General features: G+C 43.6%; 1 protein-coding gene across 1 annotated transcript; it reads right to left on the bottom strand.

The window, feature by feature from the left end:
* Positions 1–927: 927 nt before the first annotated feature.
* LOC124274759 (procathepsin L-like) lies at positions 928–15,017 on the bottom strand. The gene is made up of 8 exons (XM_046710128.1): positions 14,897–15,017; positions 7,655–7,782; positions 6,494–6,599; positions 5,988–6,140; positions 4,730–4,853; positions 3,417–3,520; positions 2,567–2,838; positions 928–1,118 (listed from the first exon to the last, which is right to left on the bottom strand). Exons 2-8 carry the CDS (start codon positions 7,780–7,782, stop codon positions 1,019–1,021), a joined length of 987 nt encoding a protein of 328 aa, XP_046566084.1. The 5' UTR covers positions 14,897–15,017; the 3' UTR covers positions 928–1,018.
* Between the last annotated feature and the right edge of the window lie 5,474 nt (positions 15,018–20,491).

Genomic DNA, 20,491 nt, shown 5'->3' with positions numbered 1-20,491 from the left:
CACAATGAAACAAGGACATATCCGAAGATTTCCGAGTGTTACGATGTTTTCTGAATGCAAGTCAAAATACCGGTTTTCGATCAGCGTATCGCAATACGTATCGTTTTCAGGTCTGAACCTCTAAACACCAGTAAACCGGTTATATTGCGCAGCCCTATGCTGAGTATGTGTTGCGTAATCGCACGATTCAGCTCTTTCACACAGCACCTGCTATCCCCACTTTGTTGGGAAAGAAACCCAAATTTATGCAAACGTTTCCCTTGCAACATATCAACGAATAGTCTGTCGCCATGTGTTTTTCCAAATTGGAAAGGAATTTATTTTGCTATAGAGTCTTCTAATAGCATTTCTTACTAACTCGTTGTGAAAACAGTCACGTTTGTCAACTTTCAAAAAAGTGGACATGTTGATTCGGTTGTGCCTGACTCGGTTGCACGTTCTCGCAATATTTTTTTCAATTGTCTTCACACAACCCAATTGCACATGCCAATTTACCCAGGGCATATTTAAGGCAACCCCTTTCACTTTCGCCTTAAAAAAATCATAAACGTTGAAAACAATGGACTTGATGTCAGAGGTGAATTTCATTGTCTCATGTACCGTGTCAATAAATCGATTGGCTATGCTTGATGTGACGTCACAATTGCACATGCTTCCCGCCCTGAGGCTGTTCCCACAACAGTTTACTGTTACTTTGCCCTCGTAAAACTTCAATCGGAAATTCAAAACAAAATGATGATACTTTGTTAAGTAACTTTTTATTTTGTCGACAAACGTTATGAAACTATTTTCCAGAGTTGGTCTGATTGATGTTTTCATTACACTCTGCGTTGAAACGAATGTTCGATCATGAACCGATTTGAAGTTTGACTGTGATTCATCGGTATCATTCTGACCCAGACTGTAGTATACATATGAAAAACAAAGTTTCACTTTTTAACTTATTTTATTCAGTAAACTGATTAAACGAGATCATGACTAGAATCACCCACTATGACGTCACGATTATGACGTCACCTTACACAGTGGGGTAACTGGCCTGGGTGGCGATACCGCAGTTATTGTCCCTGTTCCTGGACATCATGATGTAGCCTTTCAGTCCCCAGGTCTCGCCCCAACTGCAGATGAAAACAACAACATCGTTTATTTTCATGTTCACGTGCTGCGTAGTGCTACATTTTTACAAGTTTTAAGTCAAATTATATTTTAAAACATAAAACCATGTATGAATAATCTGTCAGTGCCGACTAAGCGCCAGTGCAATTTGTGTTTTGGATATATACTGGCCACATAAAGAAACTGTATACATAAATACATTTGTGAACATAGCAAGTATTGGAGACAATCAAACGCTCATGCACGTGCCAGGCGACGTGACGTCATTGACGGTGGCCTAAGACCTTGCAATGTGTTACTGCACGTGCAGCCCGTACGGATGCACACAACATGTGAAACTCTGAAATTGCTGTCACTGTCGAAAGCTTGATCTTTGGTCATTCAAACGTTCACCAATTCACATGAGAAGTCACATGCACATCATGCCAAGATTAACATCTGCTCAACGTCATGAAGCCATTGGAATGGTTCGAGCAGGAATGAGCCAACAACAGGTGGCAGAACATTTCCAATGCCATCGTAACACGATATCTGCATGGGTCAGGCGTTATCGAAACAGTAATGACGTCGCCGACAACCCACGTTCTGGGCGTTCCCGACGTAACGACGCCAAGACAGGACAGATGGATTCGGGTGACTCATCTCAGATACAGGTGATTCCAGACAGCAGTGACCACGTCCCAGACCATTCCCCATGCCTTCAATGCTCATTTGCTAGCCTCTATGCGTCTTCGATGCACTGCTGTTCTTCACGCACACGGTGGTCATACCCGTTATTGACTTTGTGACTTCGTCGTGTGTCCCCTACTCGATTTTGAACTTCTGACGTCATCGTTACGGATATTGTTCGTGTTCTTTTGATATTTTCTTGTGGTCAGATACTTCAGCTTATAACGTGTCTACATCATTTCGTCTTTGCTGTGTTGTATTCCAATTATGAAGGCATTTTCTGTGAGCACAGTTTCTTTATGTGGCTAGTATATAACAAATTTTGATATTTTCATTTGAAAATCAAAAAACATATCATTGAATCACCAGAGGAATAGTGTTTTTCGCACCTCGGTTTATTAAACTGTTAAACACGCACCTGTTTTTGACAAGCCAAGTTTATGAAAATTGAAACTCAAACAAGAAAATCAAACATATTTTTAATCAGCTGAGGAAGAGTGTCTTTTGCCCCCTTCATTAACCACCCCTGAAGATCTGGGTTAGAATTGATCTTCAGTAACCCGTGCTTGTCGTAAGAGGTGACTGACGGGGTCAGGCTCGCTGGCTTGGTTGACACATGTCATCGGTTCCCAACTGTGTAGATCGATGTTCATGCTGTTGATGACTGGATTTTCTGCTTCAGACCTGACTATTTACAGACCGCCGAAATATAGCTGGAATATTGCTGAGTGCGGCGTAAAACTAAACTCACCCACCATTTATTGACCTGTTAAACACGCACCTGTTCTTGACAAGCCAGTAGTCCTTGCCGCTATCGGTGCCGTAACCGGCGGCGAGCACGCCGTGGTCGAGTCTGGTCTGGCTGCAGAAGATGTAGTGGTAGACGCCGGACTTGTACAGCTGGAAGGTCATGTGGCTGGCGTCGATGGCGACGGCGATGGGGCCGACAGTGGCAACAGCATTCTGGAGGTCGGACTCAGACTTGGACTTGATGTCAACGTAGCCGGTGTCGTTAGCTCCAACGTTGGCTTTGTTGAAACGGCATTTGCCGTTCTGAAGTGAGAATGAGTAGGCATTTCAGTGGACATTGTAAAATATGGGGGATCGAATGCTATATCTTGACATCAGGCGACCTATCCATGAAGACCCGGGTTAGAATTGGTCATCAGCAACCCATGCTTGTCGTAAGAGGCGACTAACGAGATCGGTCGGTAAGTCTCGCTGACTTGGTTGACACATGTCATCGTATCGCAACCTCTTAGATCGATGCTCATGATGTTGATCACTGGATTGTCTTGTCCTATTACTACAGGCGCCGCTATATGACGGGAGTATTGCTGAGTGCGGCGTTAAACAACAAACAACAACAAAATGAAAGCCCCCCAAATCACCTCTGTGCATTATTTCTCCATTATGATATATACCCGGCTCTAATTCACAACCATAAGTGCAGTCACAATCTTAGTCTATTCTTAATCAACTTTGTCACCGGTTTGCTCTTGCTTATGTCAATAATGTTTGGGCGTCTTTACAAATCCACCACCAAACAACTACATGGTGACTAAAGGGTCCAGGGTGTTTAAGGCGCACATAATTCCCCTGATACGCGAGGATGGCCCCTATTGACTTACCGCAGCCTCGTATGGGTAGCTGGTCTCGGTGTCAATACCGTCGTTGACCTTTATGTAAGTGAAGGCCTGGTCCATCAAACCTCCTCCAGCCCAGCCCATGTTGCCTGGAATGTTAAAGAAAATACAAAAATGGTGGCTCATGGAAATGAAAAAAGGCGATATAAAGCGATAAACACGATATTGCGATTTCCATAATCACTAAAAATATAAGATAGAAACAGGGACCAGCAATGCGATTATATCACGAGCGTGTGTATAATTCACTTCGAAAATGTGAGTGAGTGAGTGGGTTGGGCTTTACGCCGATTTTAGCAATATTCCAGCAAAGACACGGCGGAAGACACCAAAAAAGGGCTTCACACATTTTACCCATGTGGGAAATCGAACCCGCACCATCGGCGTGACGAGCAAACGCTTTAACCCCACCGCCCCTATGAAAATGTTATGGTACCAAGTGTTGCAAAAAGGTGAGTGAACCCTGTCCCACCGGGTCACACGTCATGCAAAGGCAGGTCAAATGTTCAAATTGTTCGTTTCCTCGCCAGGTACAAATATTCATTTTAACTCTAGGACAGTCATGTCAGTAATGTCCTCGTTGCCTATAAGTGAGTGAGTGAGTGTGGTTTTACGCTGCTTTTAGCAATATTCCAGCAATATCAAGACTTTAAATGTACCTCTAGGATCGAACCCGGGTTTTCAATGAAGCGAACGCTTCAACCATGGGCTACCCACCGCCCCTACATTCTATAAACTATGAGTGGTTCCTTGGTTTTACGATCAAATAGATTGCCCAGACAACGCATGCACACACGCACATACACAAGTGGTGGTCCGATTAATTGAAATAATCGAAGATTGGTCGTAGTGACTAAACGACCAAGCAATCGATCACAATTTCTCATAATCGGCATGACGAGCGAACGCTTAAAACCATGGTTGGTTTTGGCTACATTTCCCAACGCCCCAAGTGTTATTCTGTTAAAGATATCAAAAGAAATGTATGTTCTAACTAGTCATCCTTTAAAGATGTGAAATTTTGCCAAACCCCCAAAAGAACTTGTTTTTGCCTTATTTTTAGGTGCATTAACAAATTTCACGCTAACCAATTATTTTCGATGATTGATCGGTAGTAATGAACCAATCATCAATTATGAGATTTTAACCAATTCCCAACAGTAATACACACGTGCATGCACATCGCTACATAAAAGCGACATGTTTAAGAACGTGACATCAGACCCTATATCTGTTAACCTGTGTCTAAATCATATTAATATTTAAACACACCTCTGACAAGGAATATGTTTTCTTACCCTGCTTGGTGGAGCAGTCGACCAGGTTCTGTTCAGACAGGGAGACCAGTTTGTTGTACTTCTTGAAGTGTTGACCTTCCAGGGAGCCAGTGGACGAGAAAGCCCAGCAGGAGCCGCACTGTTCCTGAACATGGATTTGTATACATTGTGAAGGGGGAACGGCGTGAACTATTAAATATCCATATAACATCTAACATAGACTGTTTACGGATCAGTGTCATTGCTTTTAGACAGCAATTCGTGTCCTATTCTTGTGATACTAAAGGATCACAATTTCTAGCTTATTCTAATATGTTACCATAGTTACCAGACTGGGAAATTTGGATTCTGTATTTAAGATCATTTTGCATAAGCATTTACGTAACAGATTGCAAATAGAATCTGTATTTTGTTAATATATCCCCTCAGCGAAGATTGAATAGATCGTCATCATAGTTATGTTTCTGGGAGATGTAACCCTGTTCAGTGGTAGGCAGGAAATATCTTTTACAGATCAATGCAGTTTATTTTCATTGACAACAGAAACATATCAATTTCTTGTTCAAATGATTTATATATTTTCTAAGGAACCGTTCATGATTTATGGCAAGTGTATGTGTATGTGTGTGTGTGTGTGTGTGTGTGTGTGTGTGTGTGTGTGTGTGTGTGTGTGTGTGTGTGTGTGTGTGAGATATTATTATTATTGCATGTCATGTACAAAATCAATGACACCCCCTCCCCCTTCCCATAAGCTTTAAGCATATATTTTTAATATTTTTATGTACAAAATTGCTGACACCCCTAGTACATGTGTACAAAATTGCCCCTAGAACAAAATGGGTGAACCCCTCCCCTTAAAGTCATCAACCCCTTCCCCCTCCCAAGCTAGACACCCCAACCCCACCACCCCACCACCACTCACCCCAAGCCATGAATTATGAATGTTCCCTAACTTAAATGGGGCGGTGGGGTAACCTTAGTCGTTAAAGTGTACAATCGTCACGCCGAAAAACTGGGTTCGATTCCCCACATAGGTACGGTGTGTGTAGCCCGTACCTGGTGTCCCCCGCCGTGATATTGATGGAATACTCACTCCGATCGCCAGCACTCAAGGTCAGCGATCTAACCCACCTAACCATCGCGGCGTTCAAATTCCGTACCAAAATATCTCAACCCTTCAGGCACTAAAATACATTAAGCTGATACGCCGAAGTAAATCTCGTTTTGAGTTCTAAGCGGCTTTGAACCTAACTCCCTCACTAACACACTGAAGACATACCTGGTTCTTGACTCCAGTGACGTATCCCTTGGTTCTCCAGTCGACGGTGTCGGGGAGGTCGCCCACGTTGGAGGGGGGCATGTAGGTGGGGGCCTTGGGGCGCTGTTCCTGCATCTTGTAGCCGTTCATCACACTGACGAACTCATCATTTGGCTGGGAAACACAGTCGGTTAGTAATGAGAACATTGCATCGAAATCATGAGTGAGTGAGTTTAGTTTTACGCCGCACTCAGCAATATTCCAGCTATATGGCGGCGGTCTGTAAATAATCGAGTCTGGACCAGACAATCCAGTGATCAACAGCATGAGCATTGATCTACGCAATTGGGATACGATGACATGTGTGAACCAAGTCAGTGAGCCTGACCACCCGATCCCGTTAGTCGCCTCTTACGACAAGCATGGGTTACTGAAGGTTGCTGATATCCAGCCCGGATCTTCACGGGTTTCATATACGTGTATGTTTGGTGGCTAGATAGTGTCGTAGCGTCGCGCACTCAACTCACCATGTCGGCGTACTCGTTGATGCCGACTCTGAAAGTGTGGACGCCGCGGTCGGCCTCCAAGTTGTGCTGCTGGATGAAGTCCACTGCCTTCATGAACACGCCCTTCCTGTGGGGTACATAGTACGATGCAGTAACGGCAACTATACTCATGGGTAAAAGAAACTTGGCTGGTGTGTATTTCATCTTTTGTTATTCAAATTCTTTGTTAATCAAATAATGTTGAAAATTTTTAATCTGAAATTTAAACAATTAACATATTCGTGCATTTTGGGAATATGTCAATAGCGTCAGAGCGAGTAGTTGGATGGTTGGATCTGACGTAAAGTTGGGTGGTTGTATGCTGACGTCAGGGTGAGGGCATGTATTTCCCTTCATGGTGAGTGGTTGGGGATGGCGTCATGGTGAGTGGTTGGGGATGACGTCATGGTGAGTGGTTGGAGGTGAGTGAGTGGTTGGAGGTGACGTCATGGTGGAGTGACGTTGGTTGGAAATTGACGTCATGGTGAGTGGTTGGAGGTGACGTCATGGTGAGTGGTTGGAGGTTCATGGAAGTGGTGGAGATGACGTCATTGTGAGTGGTTGGAGGTGATGACGTCATGGCGAGTGGTTGGAGATGACGTCATGGTGTGGTTGGGGTGAGTCATGGTGAGTGGTTGGAGTGACGTCATGGTGAGTGTTTGGAAATGACGTCAATGTAAATGGTTAGAGGTGACGTTACTGGGGTAGCGTCATGCTCATTGGTTGGGTGACGTCAGAGATAGTGATTGATGCAGGGCGGGGCTTCAAGATGGGTAGCTGGGCGTGGCTTCAGGGTGGGTGTCAGGGCGGGGCTTCAAAAGGTTCTCAGGGCGTGGCTTCAGGGTGAGTGGCAGGGCGTGGCTTCAGGGTGAGAGGCAGGGCGGGGCTTCAGAGTGGGTGTCAGGGCGGGGCTTCAGGGTGAGTGGCAGGGCCTGGCTTCAGGGTGGATGACAGGGCGAGGCTCAGGGTGAGTGGCAGGGCGTGGCTTCAGAGTGGGTGTCAGGGCGGGGCTTCAGGGTGAGTGGCAGGGCGGGGCTTCAGGGTGGATGACAGGGCGAGGCTTCAGGGTGAGTGACAGGGCGTGGCTTCAGGATTGGCGGCAGGGCGTGGCTTCAGGGTGGGTAGCTTCAGTTCCCGGCTCACCTGTAGGCCTCCTCCCGGCTGTCCTTGTACTGCTTGTTGTGTCTGGCCTTGAACATCTCCCACTCCCGGTCCAGGTTACAGGAGGCAAGGGCAAGCAAGGCGACGACAACTGTCACACGGAACATCATCTACAACAACAACAACATCAGCTACCGTCAGAACAGAAGCGTCATATATTGCTCTGAGAGAGGAGAGAGACACAGAGAGAGACAGAGACAGACAGACAGAAAGAAAGAAAGAGACAGAGAAAGAAAGAAAGAGAGTGAGAGCGAAAACGAAGAATAGAGAGGGAGAAGGAAAGGGAGAGAGAAAGAACGTGACAGAGAAACAGAGAGGGAGAGACGGAGAGAAAAAGAGCGAGAACGAAGGAGAGGGGAAGAAAGAAAGAAAGGTAGGGAGAGAACGAAGGAAAGAGCAAAACGAATTACAGAGGAGAAAGATGACGGGATGGGGTGACGGACATATACAGTCCACGTTGTGGATATATTGTGGATTTAAAGAAACGAAACTACAAACCTCTAAAGACACGTAGCCTAAACTGCTTAACATCGCTGATATTGCTAACCGGTCTGGAGGAAGGATCGCATTTCAAGTAAACGTATTTAAAGTCATGGTTTTCATTTTCAATGTTTAGTGTGCTCATCAGCTGACAACTGAGATTATTGATAAAAATATTTCCCCGTGGAGATCATGCTGAGATATGATTGATAATAAAGTGTATTGTGATATGAGTGATAACAGGTTCACGTGACAATGGGTGGGAAAAGTCACAATGTGAAACTTTGGATATTGGTCGACATGTGTTCTCCGTGTGTGATAGCGTCAAATAATGAACTTCGAACACTGCGGTGTGTAGACACAGCGAGTTGGGAGAAGGATGGGGACGGTGTGTGTGTGGGTGTGTGTGTGTGTGTGTAACGAAAATACACACATTAACACAATGTAGCAATAGGGAAACAGTGATTGGAAGGGATATACGGTACAGGATATGTAGAACAGAAAAGGGAAGGAGTGAGTGAGTGAGTTTAGGTTTACGCCGCACTCAGCAATATTCCAGCTATATTCCGGCGGGAAAAAGGGAAGGAACATGACAGAGAGAATACTCACACACGCACACGCACGTACACGCACGCGCACACACACACACTGTCTTGGTTGACACATGTCATCGGTTCCCAATTGCGCAGATCGATGCTCATGCTGTTGATCACTGGATTGTCTGGTCCAGACTCGATTATTTACAGACCGCCGCCATAATGCTGGAATATTGCTGAGTGCGGCGTAAAACTAAACTCACTCATATACATACATACATGCATGCATGCATACATGCATGCATGCATGCATACATGAATGCATAGAGAGGGAAGGGGTATAGATACAGGAACAGATATACTCAAAGAGAATGAGGCATGGTGATATACGGACTGAGAAAGCGGGTTCGGCCGTTGTCTGTCTGGAAGACCCTGAACCGCGCTACTTTCCTTTCTGCCCAGCCTCCCTGCAATGCTAAAACCCTAAAAGAAGCAAGTCTAGATTTCCTCAGGTTCTGAATCTCCCGTCTCACTGGGGCTCCTTATCCGTTTAAAAGCAAATGTTGGTTTCTATCAAAATATATATATTCAGAGACTAAACGTTTGTCTTGTTCGGCCACAATAGACGTTTTAGCTTACAATCTGTAGCACTTCAAACACGATGATTCACAGTCATAGAGCTAGTGAGTGAGTTTTACGCCGCTTTTAGCAATATTCCAGCAACACTGACTGACTGAGTTTGGTTTTACGCCGCTTTTAGCAATATTCCAGCAATATCACGGCGGGGGACACCAGAAATGGGCTTCACACATTGTACCCATGTGGGGATTCGAACCCGGGTCTTCGGCGTGACGAGCCAACGCTTTAACCACTAGACTACCCAACCGCCCCTCCAGCAACATCACGGCAGGGGACACCAGTACACACCGGCCCATACGCAGTTAGACAGAGTGACATGGATAAAAAGACCTTCCGAAAAGGAATGCCAAGTGTCAATGTACTCTGAAGATAAGCATAAAAACTGAGATGATAAATGGAGAGCTGTTATCTTCATCAACCCAATTTTCAACATTTTCTGTTGGTCAAGTCCGCACCACGAAATACCTCGATCCCCACGACGAAACAATCCTGGGTTATCTGGACAGTACATGTTTCATGTGTGTGTGTTTAAGATGCCCTGGTTCCGTTTCATCTCAGACCTGACCCCTAAAACGTGGTCTGTCACTGCGTGTACCACGACTACGTGTTCTTCCCAGAGGTCAGTGGTTCATGAACCCCTTTCACAGAACACTCAGGGGCTTGGGGTAGCCTAGTGGTTAACTCGTTCGCTCGTCACACCGAAAACCCGGGTTCGATTCCCCACATGGGTGCATGTGTGAAGCCCATTTCTGGTGTAGCCCGCCATGATATTGCTGGCATATTGATAAAAGCGGCGTAAAACTAAACTCACTCACTCACTCACAAACCACTCCATTCTCTCGTCGTCAGTTATTGCTGATCCTTTAGCGTGGGTTCATATGTTAAAGATAACTAGTTTCCTTTGTTCAATTTCCGGGATTCATTGGAATTCAACATAGGCAAATTTAGTTTAAAACCGACGAAATTTAAGAAATTGAGGTGGTAATCTTCCTCCATTATGCAAATTCATGCAGCGAAAGTAGTACGGTATTAGTGCCAACATATTAATGTGCGGTTATTAGGCCGTCATTTTCAAGTATGTCGAACACTATTCGACAAGGGTAATTAACCAATCAGATTGCGGAAAACACTCACTATTGGTTTACAATTTATAATTTAATTCAGCATAAAGTTACCCAGGCCGGTAAGTTTAGTGAGAAAAAACGAATTTTAGTTATCATTTAAAATAACGATACATCGGTCAATGGGTTTGGTTATATGCATACAACTATGGACAATATAATTGAGATACGATGGCATGCATCAACCAATTCAGCGGGTCTGACCAGATCCAGTTTGTTGCCCATTTCGTTGATGATTTGTTTGTTTGTTTGGGGGCGCGGTGGGCGAGCTGGCTAAAGCGCCAGGCTAGTGATCCAGCGAGCTTGAGGTGACGGGATCGAGCCCACCTGTGACCGGGTGTAAAACCTTGGAGTCAACTTTGTGTGCAGACTCTTTCAGTGTTGTCACAACCCCTAGTGTACAGTACACAACCCTGTGCACTTAAAAGAACCCACGAATCCGTAGGGATATGACCAGATGGTGGCCATATGAATACGTGCAAACACCCAGTTGCGGGTACAGCAACGTGCAGTGAACTTGGACAAAGTACTGTGACTATGTGTCCCAGTGCACCCAGCTGTGAATGGGTACTCGTAAGGATGGGAATGCCACAATAACTCGGTGCGCCTAGTGGCTGCAAGAGTTTGTATGCCCCCAGGGAGTTGAGATTGACAATACGATGTGCCGTTGAGATTGACATCCAGTGAACGAGGGAAAAACAAAGCGCCTTTGAGCAGCTGAGCGGAGCTGGATATCGGCGCTATACAAATGTATATATGATGATGATGTTGTTGTTTAACGCCGCACTCAGCAATATTCCAGCTATATGGCGACGGCCTGTAAATAATCGAGTCCCAACATGCATGCAAAGATCTGTCTTAAACACGCCCACGCAGTCGACAGATATATCTGTTCTGGGTCGTGGTACAGTGTGACAGTTGTCTGACAATCACCGTTATCTTCAGCTACAGACTGTAGATACGAATCGCGAACACAAGTGTTAATATGCCGCAGAGCTCGAAACGAAAATGAAAGAGTTTAGTTTTACGCCTCTCATAGCAATGTTCCAGCAATGTCATGACGAGGGACGCCAAAAATGGCATCACATTGTACCTATGGTGTACCGACACCATTACTCATAGCATCTCCCCTTTGTTAGGGTCGGTAGGGTGGTTAAGTGGTTAGTGGTTAAAGCGTTCGCTCGTCACGCCGAAGACCCGGGTTCGATTCCCGACATGGGTACAATGTTTGAAGCTCATTTCTGGTGTCCCCCGCCGTGATATTAACCATACTCACTCACTCACCCCCGTTTGTTAAGCCGCTGCCATATAGAAGGAATATTTCTGACAGTGGTGTTAAACACCGAACCAACGCACAAACAAACTAGATATAGTTATAAAGCAAACCGGGCGGTGGGGTAGCCTAGTGGTTAAAGCGTTGGCTCGTCACGCCGAAGACCCGGGTTCGATTCCCCACATGGGCACAATGTGTTAAGCCCATTTCTGGTGTCCTCCGCCGTGATATTGCTGGAATATTGCTAAAAGCGGCGTAAAACTAAACTCAGTCAGTCAGTATAAAGCAAACCACTGACCAAGGTTCATCCTTAACACCTTACTCCATATTTAAAGCCCTAAAAGTATTCAGTGGTAAAAGTACTCCTAAATCAGTTTTGAGCCAGCGGGTATTCGTTGAGATAAACCCAACAGTTGAGGTTCTTAACGTCTTGAGGGGCGGTGGGGTAGCTTAGAGGTTAAAGCGTTATTGCTGGAATATTGCTGAATATTGCTGGAATATTGCTGAATATTGCTGGAATATTGCTGGAATATTGCTGGAATATTGCTGAATATTGCTGGAATATTGCTGGAATATTGCTGAATATTGGAATATTGCTGAATATTGCTGGAATATTGCTGAATATTGCTGGAATATTGCTGGAATATTGCTGAATATTGCTGGAATATTGCTGGAATATTGCTGGAATATTGCTGGAATATTGCTGGAATATTGCTGAATATTGCTGGAATATTGCTGAATATTGCTGGAATATTGCTGGAATATTGCTGGAATATTGCTGGAATATTGCTGGAATATTGCTGGAATATTGCTGAATATTGCTGGAATATTGCTGGAATATTGCTAAAAGCGGCGTAAAACCATACTCACTTACGTCTTACGTCTCGCATCTGAAGTGTGTCATTACAACATTATTATCACATGCACAGCTGCATTTCACAGCCAACACAAAGCCAAATTCTTGCACGTGGACTTTGACATACATAGCGGTATCTAATCACGATCCGCTTTCAAACAGTCCGTAAGTTGGGCATCAAATTAACGCTGTGTCATCACAACAAACGTGGCTGTGCATGAATTGTTCGTGACGTTATGACGTCACAGCGCGTGGACAAGAACTATACCATATAATTTAAATATTATTGTAGGAAAAAACAGGCAGGGGCAAACAGCACATTGGCGTATGATACGCAAATCGAAGTATTAAACCTAAAGAACGACGTATTGATTGTACCGCGGTCAGTGAATGAGTAGTGTTTTACGCCGCGTTTACATGGAATCATCTGAATACATACTGGATGAATGAGTGATTATGGTTTTACGCCGCTTTCAGCAATATTCTAGCAATATTTTAGCAATATCACGGCAGGGGACTTCAGAAATGGCTTTCAAACATTGTATCCATGTGGGGAATCAACCCGGGCCTTCGACGTGACGAGCGAGCGTTTAACCACTCAGCTACCCGATCGGCTAAACTATCATTACGATTGCGAAGTGTTTAACCCTAATTTCCGAGAGAGAAGGCGCCTGCAGAGTTGCGTCCCTTGGAAACGCCAAAAACCTGCGGTCGTAGGTTTGAATCCCGTTACATGGTTTATCAGCGTCTGAAAACTGCATCACTGCGGATCGTCCTACTGCAAAGTCCAATATAACAGGAGTACTGTTTAAACCAGCGTTAAACACATATCACTCACTTCCGACATTCTTTCACAGACGATCCGTTTTCCGATGTAAACATCTTTTATGTTTTGAGAGGCGGTATTCTCAGGGGCGGTGGGGTATCCTAGTGGTTAAAGCGTTAGCTCGTCACGCCGAAGACTCGGGTTCGAATCCCCAAATGAGTACAATGTGTGAAGCCCATTTCTGGTGTCCCCCGCCGTGATATTGTTGGAATATTGCTAAAAGCGGCGTAAAGCCGTACTCTCTTACTCACTCACTTACTCACTCAGATTTGATGCGTGACACGTGAAAGAATGACCCATGTTTAATCTTCTTTAGACAATTGTTAATTTAGTTATATCACGAGGTTTCGGTTTCTGTGTTCAAGGAAAGTGAAAGTAGGGAGGTCGTATACGACTTAGCGAAACTCATAATAACAATGCGATAATGCTTGTTTTCAACTCATGACCAGCAAATAAGGGAAGTAACTCTGAGTGAGTGTGTGTTCAAGACGCTTTTAGTAATATTCCAGCAATATCACGGTGGGGGACACCTGAAACAGTGTGCGAAATAGTTTGCAAATTTTGCAACCCAGTCGGACTAGCTTTGCCTGAAAGTTACTAGTCCACAAAATAATTCCCTAGCCCGAAATTTAAATGTAGAAACTAAGCAAAAGATTACAAAAAGGTAAAATACCATCAAAACAAATAAGAAAACACATGTGTGATATGCTCAAATAACTTATATGAAATCATTAAGCTGCTACATTTTTATCGAGCAGTAATCTTGCATGATTTGAAAGTGTATTATAACTTAACAAGTCAGAGAAAGTGATATCTGTACAAAATGACCCCATGAAAATTCACTTGCCAGTCGGGCTAGTGACTGTGGAGATTTACTGTCCCGACTGGATTTTAACTAGTCACGGGCTAGCGGGCCAGTGGCTATTTCGCACAGTGACCAGAAAAGGGCTACACACATTGTACCCATGTGGGGAATCGAACCCGTGTCTTCGGCGTGACTTGCGAACACTAAATAACCTCTAGGCTACCCTCAGGAAGTAACTCTGTACAAAGGCAATGGTGTCGTGGTGAAGTAGCTGGGGCTGGGGTTAAGTCGGTTGGTTGGTTTGGTGGTCAACGCCACACTCATCAATATTCCAACTATATGACAACAGTCTGGACAAGACAATCCAATGATTGGGACACGATGACATGTGTCAAAGTCAGCGAGCCTGACCACCCGATCCCGTTAGTCGCCTCTTACGACAAGCATGGGTTAGTGAAGATCAATTCTAACCCGCTGTGAAAGGTGGGTGTTACATGGACCCCTTCCAATTGTCGGTGTTCCTTAACTTGATTTGGGTAGTATGTTTCATCTGTAGCAGATCTGACTTTGAATCTTGGATCAGGTCGTCACATACAGTTAAATCATAACAAACATCTAATTCTCATTTTTACCTCCCAAAAACGCACAAATACAAAATTACTTCCCATAGATCTGACAGAAGTCTTACCTTGATTCTGTCTGTGGCTTCAAACAAGGGGGACGATCAGTTCACTGGGTCGCCTTATATACGGCTACCCTGTATCTGGATCACGTGACTTGCTGCCGTCACATGATCACGTGTGACTTGCACGCTCTCCGCGCGAGGGATTTTGAATCTCATATCTACACTTTCGACAGATAACGCTGCGTGTTTGTAAAACCGTCCACATCGGATCGACATCACAAGGTTGATGGGTTGAGGGGTTACATTCTGTATATACACGTAAATGTAGATCGTTCTAGGTCAAACGGTCATTGCCATGTATTTCTTATTGTTAAACATGGGCTGCTCACGTGAGTATACACCATTGTGTTTTTGCTAACGGACATCGAAGTCTCTCTTTAAAGTCCTACAGTGATCCTTTGAAAGAGATACTTCGGTGCCCTTTTACTAAAATACAATGGTGTATGTTCACATGACTTTTAAACTAAGCTCATTCATTCACTCTCCGAAAAGAATGCCCGTTCATGTAATTTCAAGTGCAATCACCATCCAGTCTCTCCAAAACAAATGTGTCCATTTTAAATGTAACAATAAATAGAAAAGTTAACTAATTCAAAATTGTCCAATTACTGGTATTCATAAAATTCACCGCATCAGTTCACCGATACACGACCAAACGAGTGAATATTGTTTTATGCCAGAGTCAGCAGTAAGCAAGCGGATCACGTCGGCAGGAAACTAATCGCGAGATGCCAAGGTTCGGCTGCACTGTTCCTCTTTAAGGCAAGGCCGGGCTACAATCAGCCCAGTCACCAAGTGTAACCACTTGAACCTGTTTTAGCCCGCTTTTTATAAAATTTATTTTTAGAAGCGTAAATACTAATCAGTTCTGTCAAATCAATATAAAAATACGCCGCCATACAGCTGGTATATTGCTGAATGCGGCGTAAAACTAAATTCACTCACTCACTCATTATAAAAATAAGTCATTTGGTGAACTGAGATGGGATTTTATGCCGCAATAATAATTATTATTACACTTATATAGTGAATGAGTGTGGTTTTACGCCGTTTTTAGCAATATTTCAGCAATATCACGGTGGAGGACACCAGAAATGGACTTAACACGTTGTACTTATGGGGCGAATCGAGCGAACACTTTAACCACTGAACCACCGCCCCGCACTTACATAGCGACACGTGGGTATGTGTTGCTGCTTGTACTTACTTCTTTGAGTGGCATTTTAAAAGTTGGGAGGTACAATATTGACAGATTATATGGATAACCATCTACAGAGATCAAGGCTATTTCATTCCATCCTCTCATGATGCACTCCTCCACCAAGCCCAATCACCGCCTCCGTGATGTAGTGGTTAGAGCGTACGCCCGGAGAGCGGAAGGTCGCGGGTTCGATCCCCGACTGCGTCATACCAAAAAGACGTTAAAATAAGGTACTTGTTGGTCCCTGCCTGGCGCTCGGCATTAATGGGTACAACAAGGACTGGTCGGCTCGGAGTCAGTATAATGTGTCTGAGTGGGGTATTCATGCTTCACTGCGGCATGGTATCTCAGTGGGCTAGCACTATAAAACCAGCTTAAGTCTGGGCTAGTACAAGCAGCCGCACATACACATACACATGCATGCACGTCGTCATATGAGCGAAATAATTTTAAGCACTACGTAAAACCCAATTTCACCTCACCTCACCAAGCCCAATCAACTGTATCCCCTCCTTCTTAAACTCCCCGTTTGATTTGTACATAACTGGCTTCCACGCCTTTCCATTTGTCAACTCGCTGGCTTATTAATTTACTGACTAGCCAATTTTGTTAATTATGTTTCTTTGTTACATTCAGTATATATACATCCCCTCCACTTCATGCTACATTCGACCCATGAAGGTCCGGGTTAGAATTGATCTTCAGTAACCCATGCTTGTCGTAAGAGGCGACTAACGGGATCGGGTGGTCAGGCTCACTGACTTGGATGACACATGTCATCGTATCCCATTTGCGTAGATCGATGTTCATGCTGTTGATCACTGGATTGTCTGGTCGAGGCTCGATTATTTACAGACCTCCGCCATATAGCTGGAATATTGCTGATTGAGGCGTAAAATTAAACTCACTCACTCATGCTACATTCCTGCCTGACAACGGTACAAGAATCCGTATCGAATCACTCCCGAAACAAAAGAAGTTGTTATCCATATAGTTTTTCAATATTGCTGCTTGCACAAGTCTGGACGGGAACAGTACAACCCAACACTGTTTGGCGGACTCGTACCCAAATGTTGGACTAATTTTAACCGTGCCCTCCCGTATCTGTACAACTGGGTGACTCGGACCTGAAAACGCGATCAGCACCCTCGGAACATCCCGAACTGACCAATAGAGACAGCAGCGAATGAATGAATATGTATGGAATGCACTTTGAATATTATAATATATGAATGTTTGAAATGTATAATGAATGTATATCTGAAATATTTGATAAGTAAATATTTTAGATGTATGATGTTTGAAATCTGTAATGAATAAATACTTGAAACGTATAATGAATACATATTTGAAATGTATAGTGTATGGATGTTTGAAATGTATAATGTATGAATGTTTGATATATTAAATAATGTTTGAATATTTGAAATGTATATTATTTATATGTACGAATATTTAAAAATGTATTTCTGTACACAGCAACGTATCTGTAGTGCCTGTGCCGACAACGACCCCATCAGCATCACCTATTCCTGTACTTCGATAGCAATTTATTCTTACACTATTACGTTTCCAACATTCTTCATGATACATTATAAATATTTCAGCAATATTCCAGCAATATCACGGGGGTGGACGCCAGAAATGGGCTTCACACATTGTACCCATGTGGGGAATGGAACCCGGGTCTTCGGCATGACGAGCGAACGCTTTAACCACTAGGCTACATTTCGACCATGAAGTAAATGGGTAAATGGATAAATCGATTACGAATCATCCAAATCGGGTACGAATCATCCAAATTTGGGTACCAAAAAGGTACAAAAGCTCCAAAACAGGTAAGAATCTCACGATAATATTAGGCATGAGTCAGCCATTTTCGCTGGGTACGAACATCCGTGGGTTAGGGTCGTCTGTGCCAGTGTTTTATTATTCTAACCTGAGGCAGTTACACATGGGTAGACCCGTGCAGATCCGGGGTAGAATGATCTTCAGCAACCCATTCTTGTCGTAAGAGGCGACTAACGGGATCGGGTGGTCAGGCTCGCTGACTTGGTTGACACATGTTATCGATTCCCAATTGCGCAGAGCGATGCTCATGCTGTTGATCACTGGATTGTCTGGTCTAGACTCGATTATTTACAAACCACCGCCATATAGCTGGAATATTGATGAGTGGAGCGTTAAACAACAAACAAACCAAACAACCCTACACATATGACCAGGGAGTCGAACACCAAGCAGATGTTACATTCACATCAGAGATGTGACACACAATGGGTATATGGTGAGTTTAGTTGCACTCCACTTTTAGCAATATTCCAGCTATATCCTGGCGGGGGACACCAGAAATGGGCTTCACACATTGTACCCATGTGGGGAATCGAACCCGGGTCTTCTGAGTGACAAGAGTGATCGCTTCACCACTAGGCTACCCCACCGCCCCATAATGGGTATTCAATGACACATATCAGTGAGAACCGGGGATAGAAACCAACAATCTGTGGATCCCCACACAACTAAGGTACACAACTCTACACAACAAACATTCTGTTCCTGCACAACAAACATTCTGTTCCTGCACAAAACAACATTCTGTTCCTGCACAACAAACATTCTGTTCCTGAACAACAAACATTCTGTTCCTGCACAACAAACATTCTGTTCCTGCACAACAAACATTCTGTTCCTGAACAACAAACATTCTGTTCCTGCAACCAACAAACATTCTGTTCCTGAACAACAAACATTCTGTTCCTGCACAACAAACATTCTGTTCCTGCACAACAAACATTCTGTTCCTGCACAACAAACATTCTGTTCCTGCACAACAAACATTCTGTTCCTGCACAACAAACATTCTGTTCCTGCACAACCAACATTCTGTTCCTGCACAACAAACATTCTGTTCCTGAACAACAAACATTCTGTTCCTGAACAACAAACATTCTGTTCCTGAACAACAAACATTCTGTTCCTGAACAACAAACATTCTGTTCCTGCACAACCAACATTCTGTTCCTGAACAACAAACATTCTGTTCCTGCAACAACAATCATTCTGTTCCTGAACAACAAACATTCTGTTCCTGCACAACAAACATTCTGTTCCTGAACAACAAACATTCTGTTCCTGCACAACAAACATTCTGTTCCTGCACAACCAACATTCTGTTCCTGCACAACAAACATTCTGTTCCTGCACAACAAACATTCTGTTCCTGCACAACCAACATTCTGTTCCTACACAACAAACATTCTGTTCCTGCACAACAAACATTCTGTTCCTGCACAACAAACATTCTGTTCCTGCACAACAAACATTCTGTTCCTGCACAACAAACATTCTGTTCCTGCACAACCAACATTCTGTTCCTGAACAACAAACATTCTGTTCCTACACAACAAACATTCTGTTCCTGCACAACAAACATTCTGTTCCTGAACAACAAACATTCTGTTCCTGCACAACAAACATTCTGTTCCTGCACAACAAACATTCTGTTTCTGCACAACAATCATTCTGCTCCTGCACAAAAAACATTCTGCTCCTGCACAAAAAACATTCTGTTCCTGCACAAAAAACATTCTGTTCCTGCACAACAAACATTCTGTTCCTGCACAACAAACATTCTGTTCTTGCACAACAATCATTCTGCTCCTGCACAAAAAACATTCTGTTCCTGCACAAAAAACATTCTGTTCCTGCACAACAAACATTCTGTTCCTGAACAACAAACATTCTGTTCCTGCTTCTGCAACCAGTGGACAGATCAACAACTAAATTCAAGTTTTTATGTTTTTAATTAAATACACATTATGAAACTTCTGTACAGATGTCATCAGATTATTGCCACATCTCCTGAGAAACTGGGCCCACGTTCACAAAGTGATCCAATACTCTAACACAGACTTAAGCTGGTCTTGGCCCTAAGATGACTTTGTGCTAGTGGACCCTGGACATGACAGCTAAGTCGAACAAATATACATCATCTTGTGTAGCCTAAGCATTTTGAACGTTTTTTTTCAAAACTTCACAAGGGCTAAAAATCAACATAGTACACTAATTATGATTAGATGCAAGAATAACTAATATTAATAACTTTCATTTTCTTTAATCTCATCATTTTCAGAAGCTTGGTGATGAAATGCAGTATCAAAATGTTTGGAATCCATTTCATGAAATAAATGGAAAAATAACTGTAGAATGACTTGCCTGGACATTTTGCCTCAGTCTTTATAGACACTGACAGTGATGTCAACACTAGGGGTGTCGCGATACGAGAATGTATCGATGCATCAATACATTTTTACTGATGATACGATACGCGATACATGCTTGCGTGTATCGATTCCTATTTTAAAACTTTATCGATTCAAATTTTTATGCTATGTTCA

The sequence above is a fragment of the Haliotis rubra genome, unplaced genomic scaffold (assembly GCF_003918875.1).
Source record: "Haliotis rubra isolate DU_JTF1 unplaced genomic scaffold, ASM391887v1 Scf194, whole genome shotgun sequence".
Lineage (NCBI taxonomy): Eukaryota > Metazoa > Mollusca > Gastropoda > Lepetellida > Haliotidae > Haliotis > Haliotis rubra.
The sequence above is the reverse complement of the archived record's forward strand: the minus strand, read 5'-3'. Positions and strand labels throughout refer to the sequence as shown.

What these genes read in the sequence shown, in the direction of transcription:
- LOC124274759 (XM_046710128.1), bottom strand. Translation starts at nt 7,782, where the DNA reads ATGATGTTCCGTGTGACAGTTGTCGTCGCCTTGCTTGCCCTTGCCTCC. An exon ending in AGCCGGGAGGAGGCCTACAG is followed by an intron (nt 6,600 to 7,654) that starts GTGAGCCGGGAA and finishes TGTACCCCACAG; the next exon opens with GAAGGGCGTGTTCATGAAGG. An exon ending in CGACTGCTCCACCAAGCAGG is followed by an intron (nt 3,521 to 4,729) that starts GTAAGAAAACAT and finishes TTAACATTCCAG; the next exon opens with GCAACATGGGCTGGGCTGGA.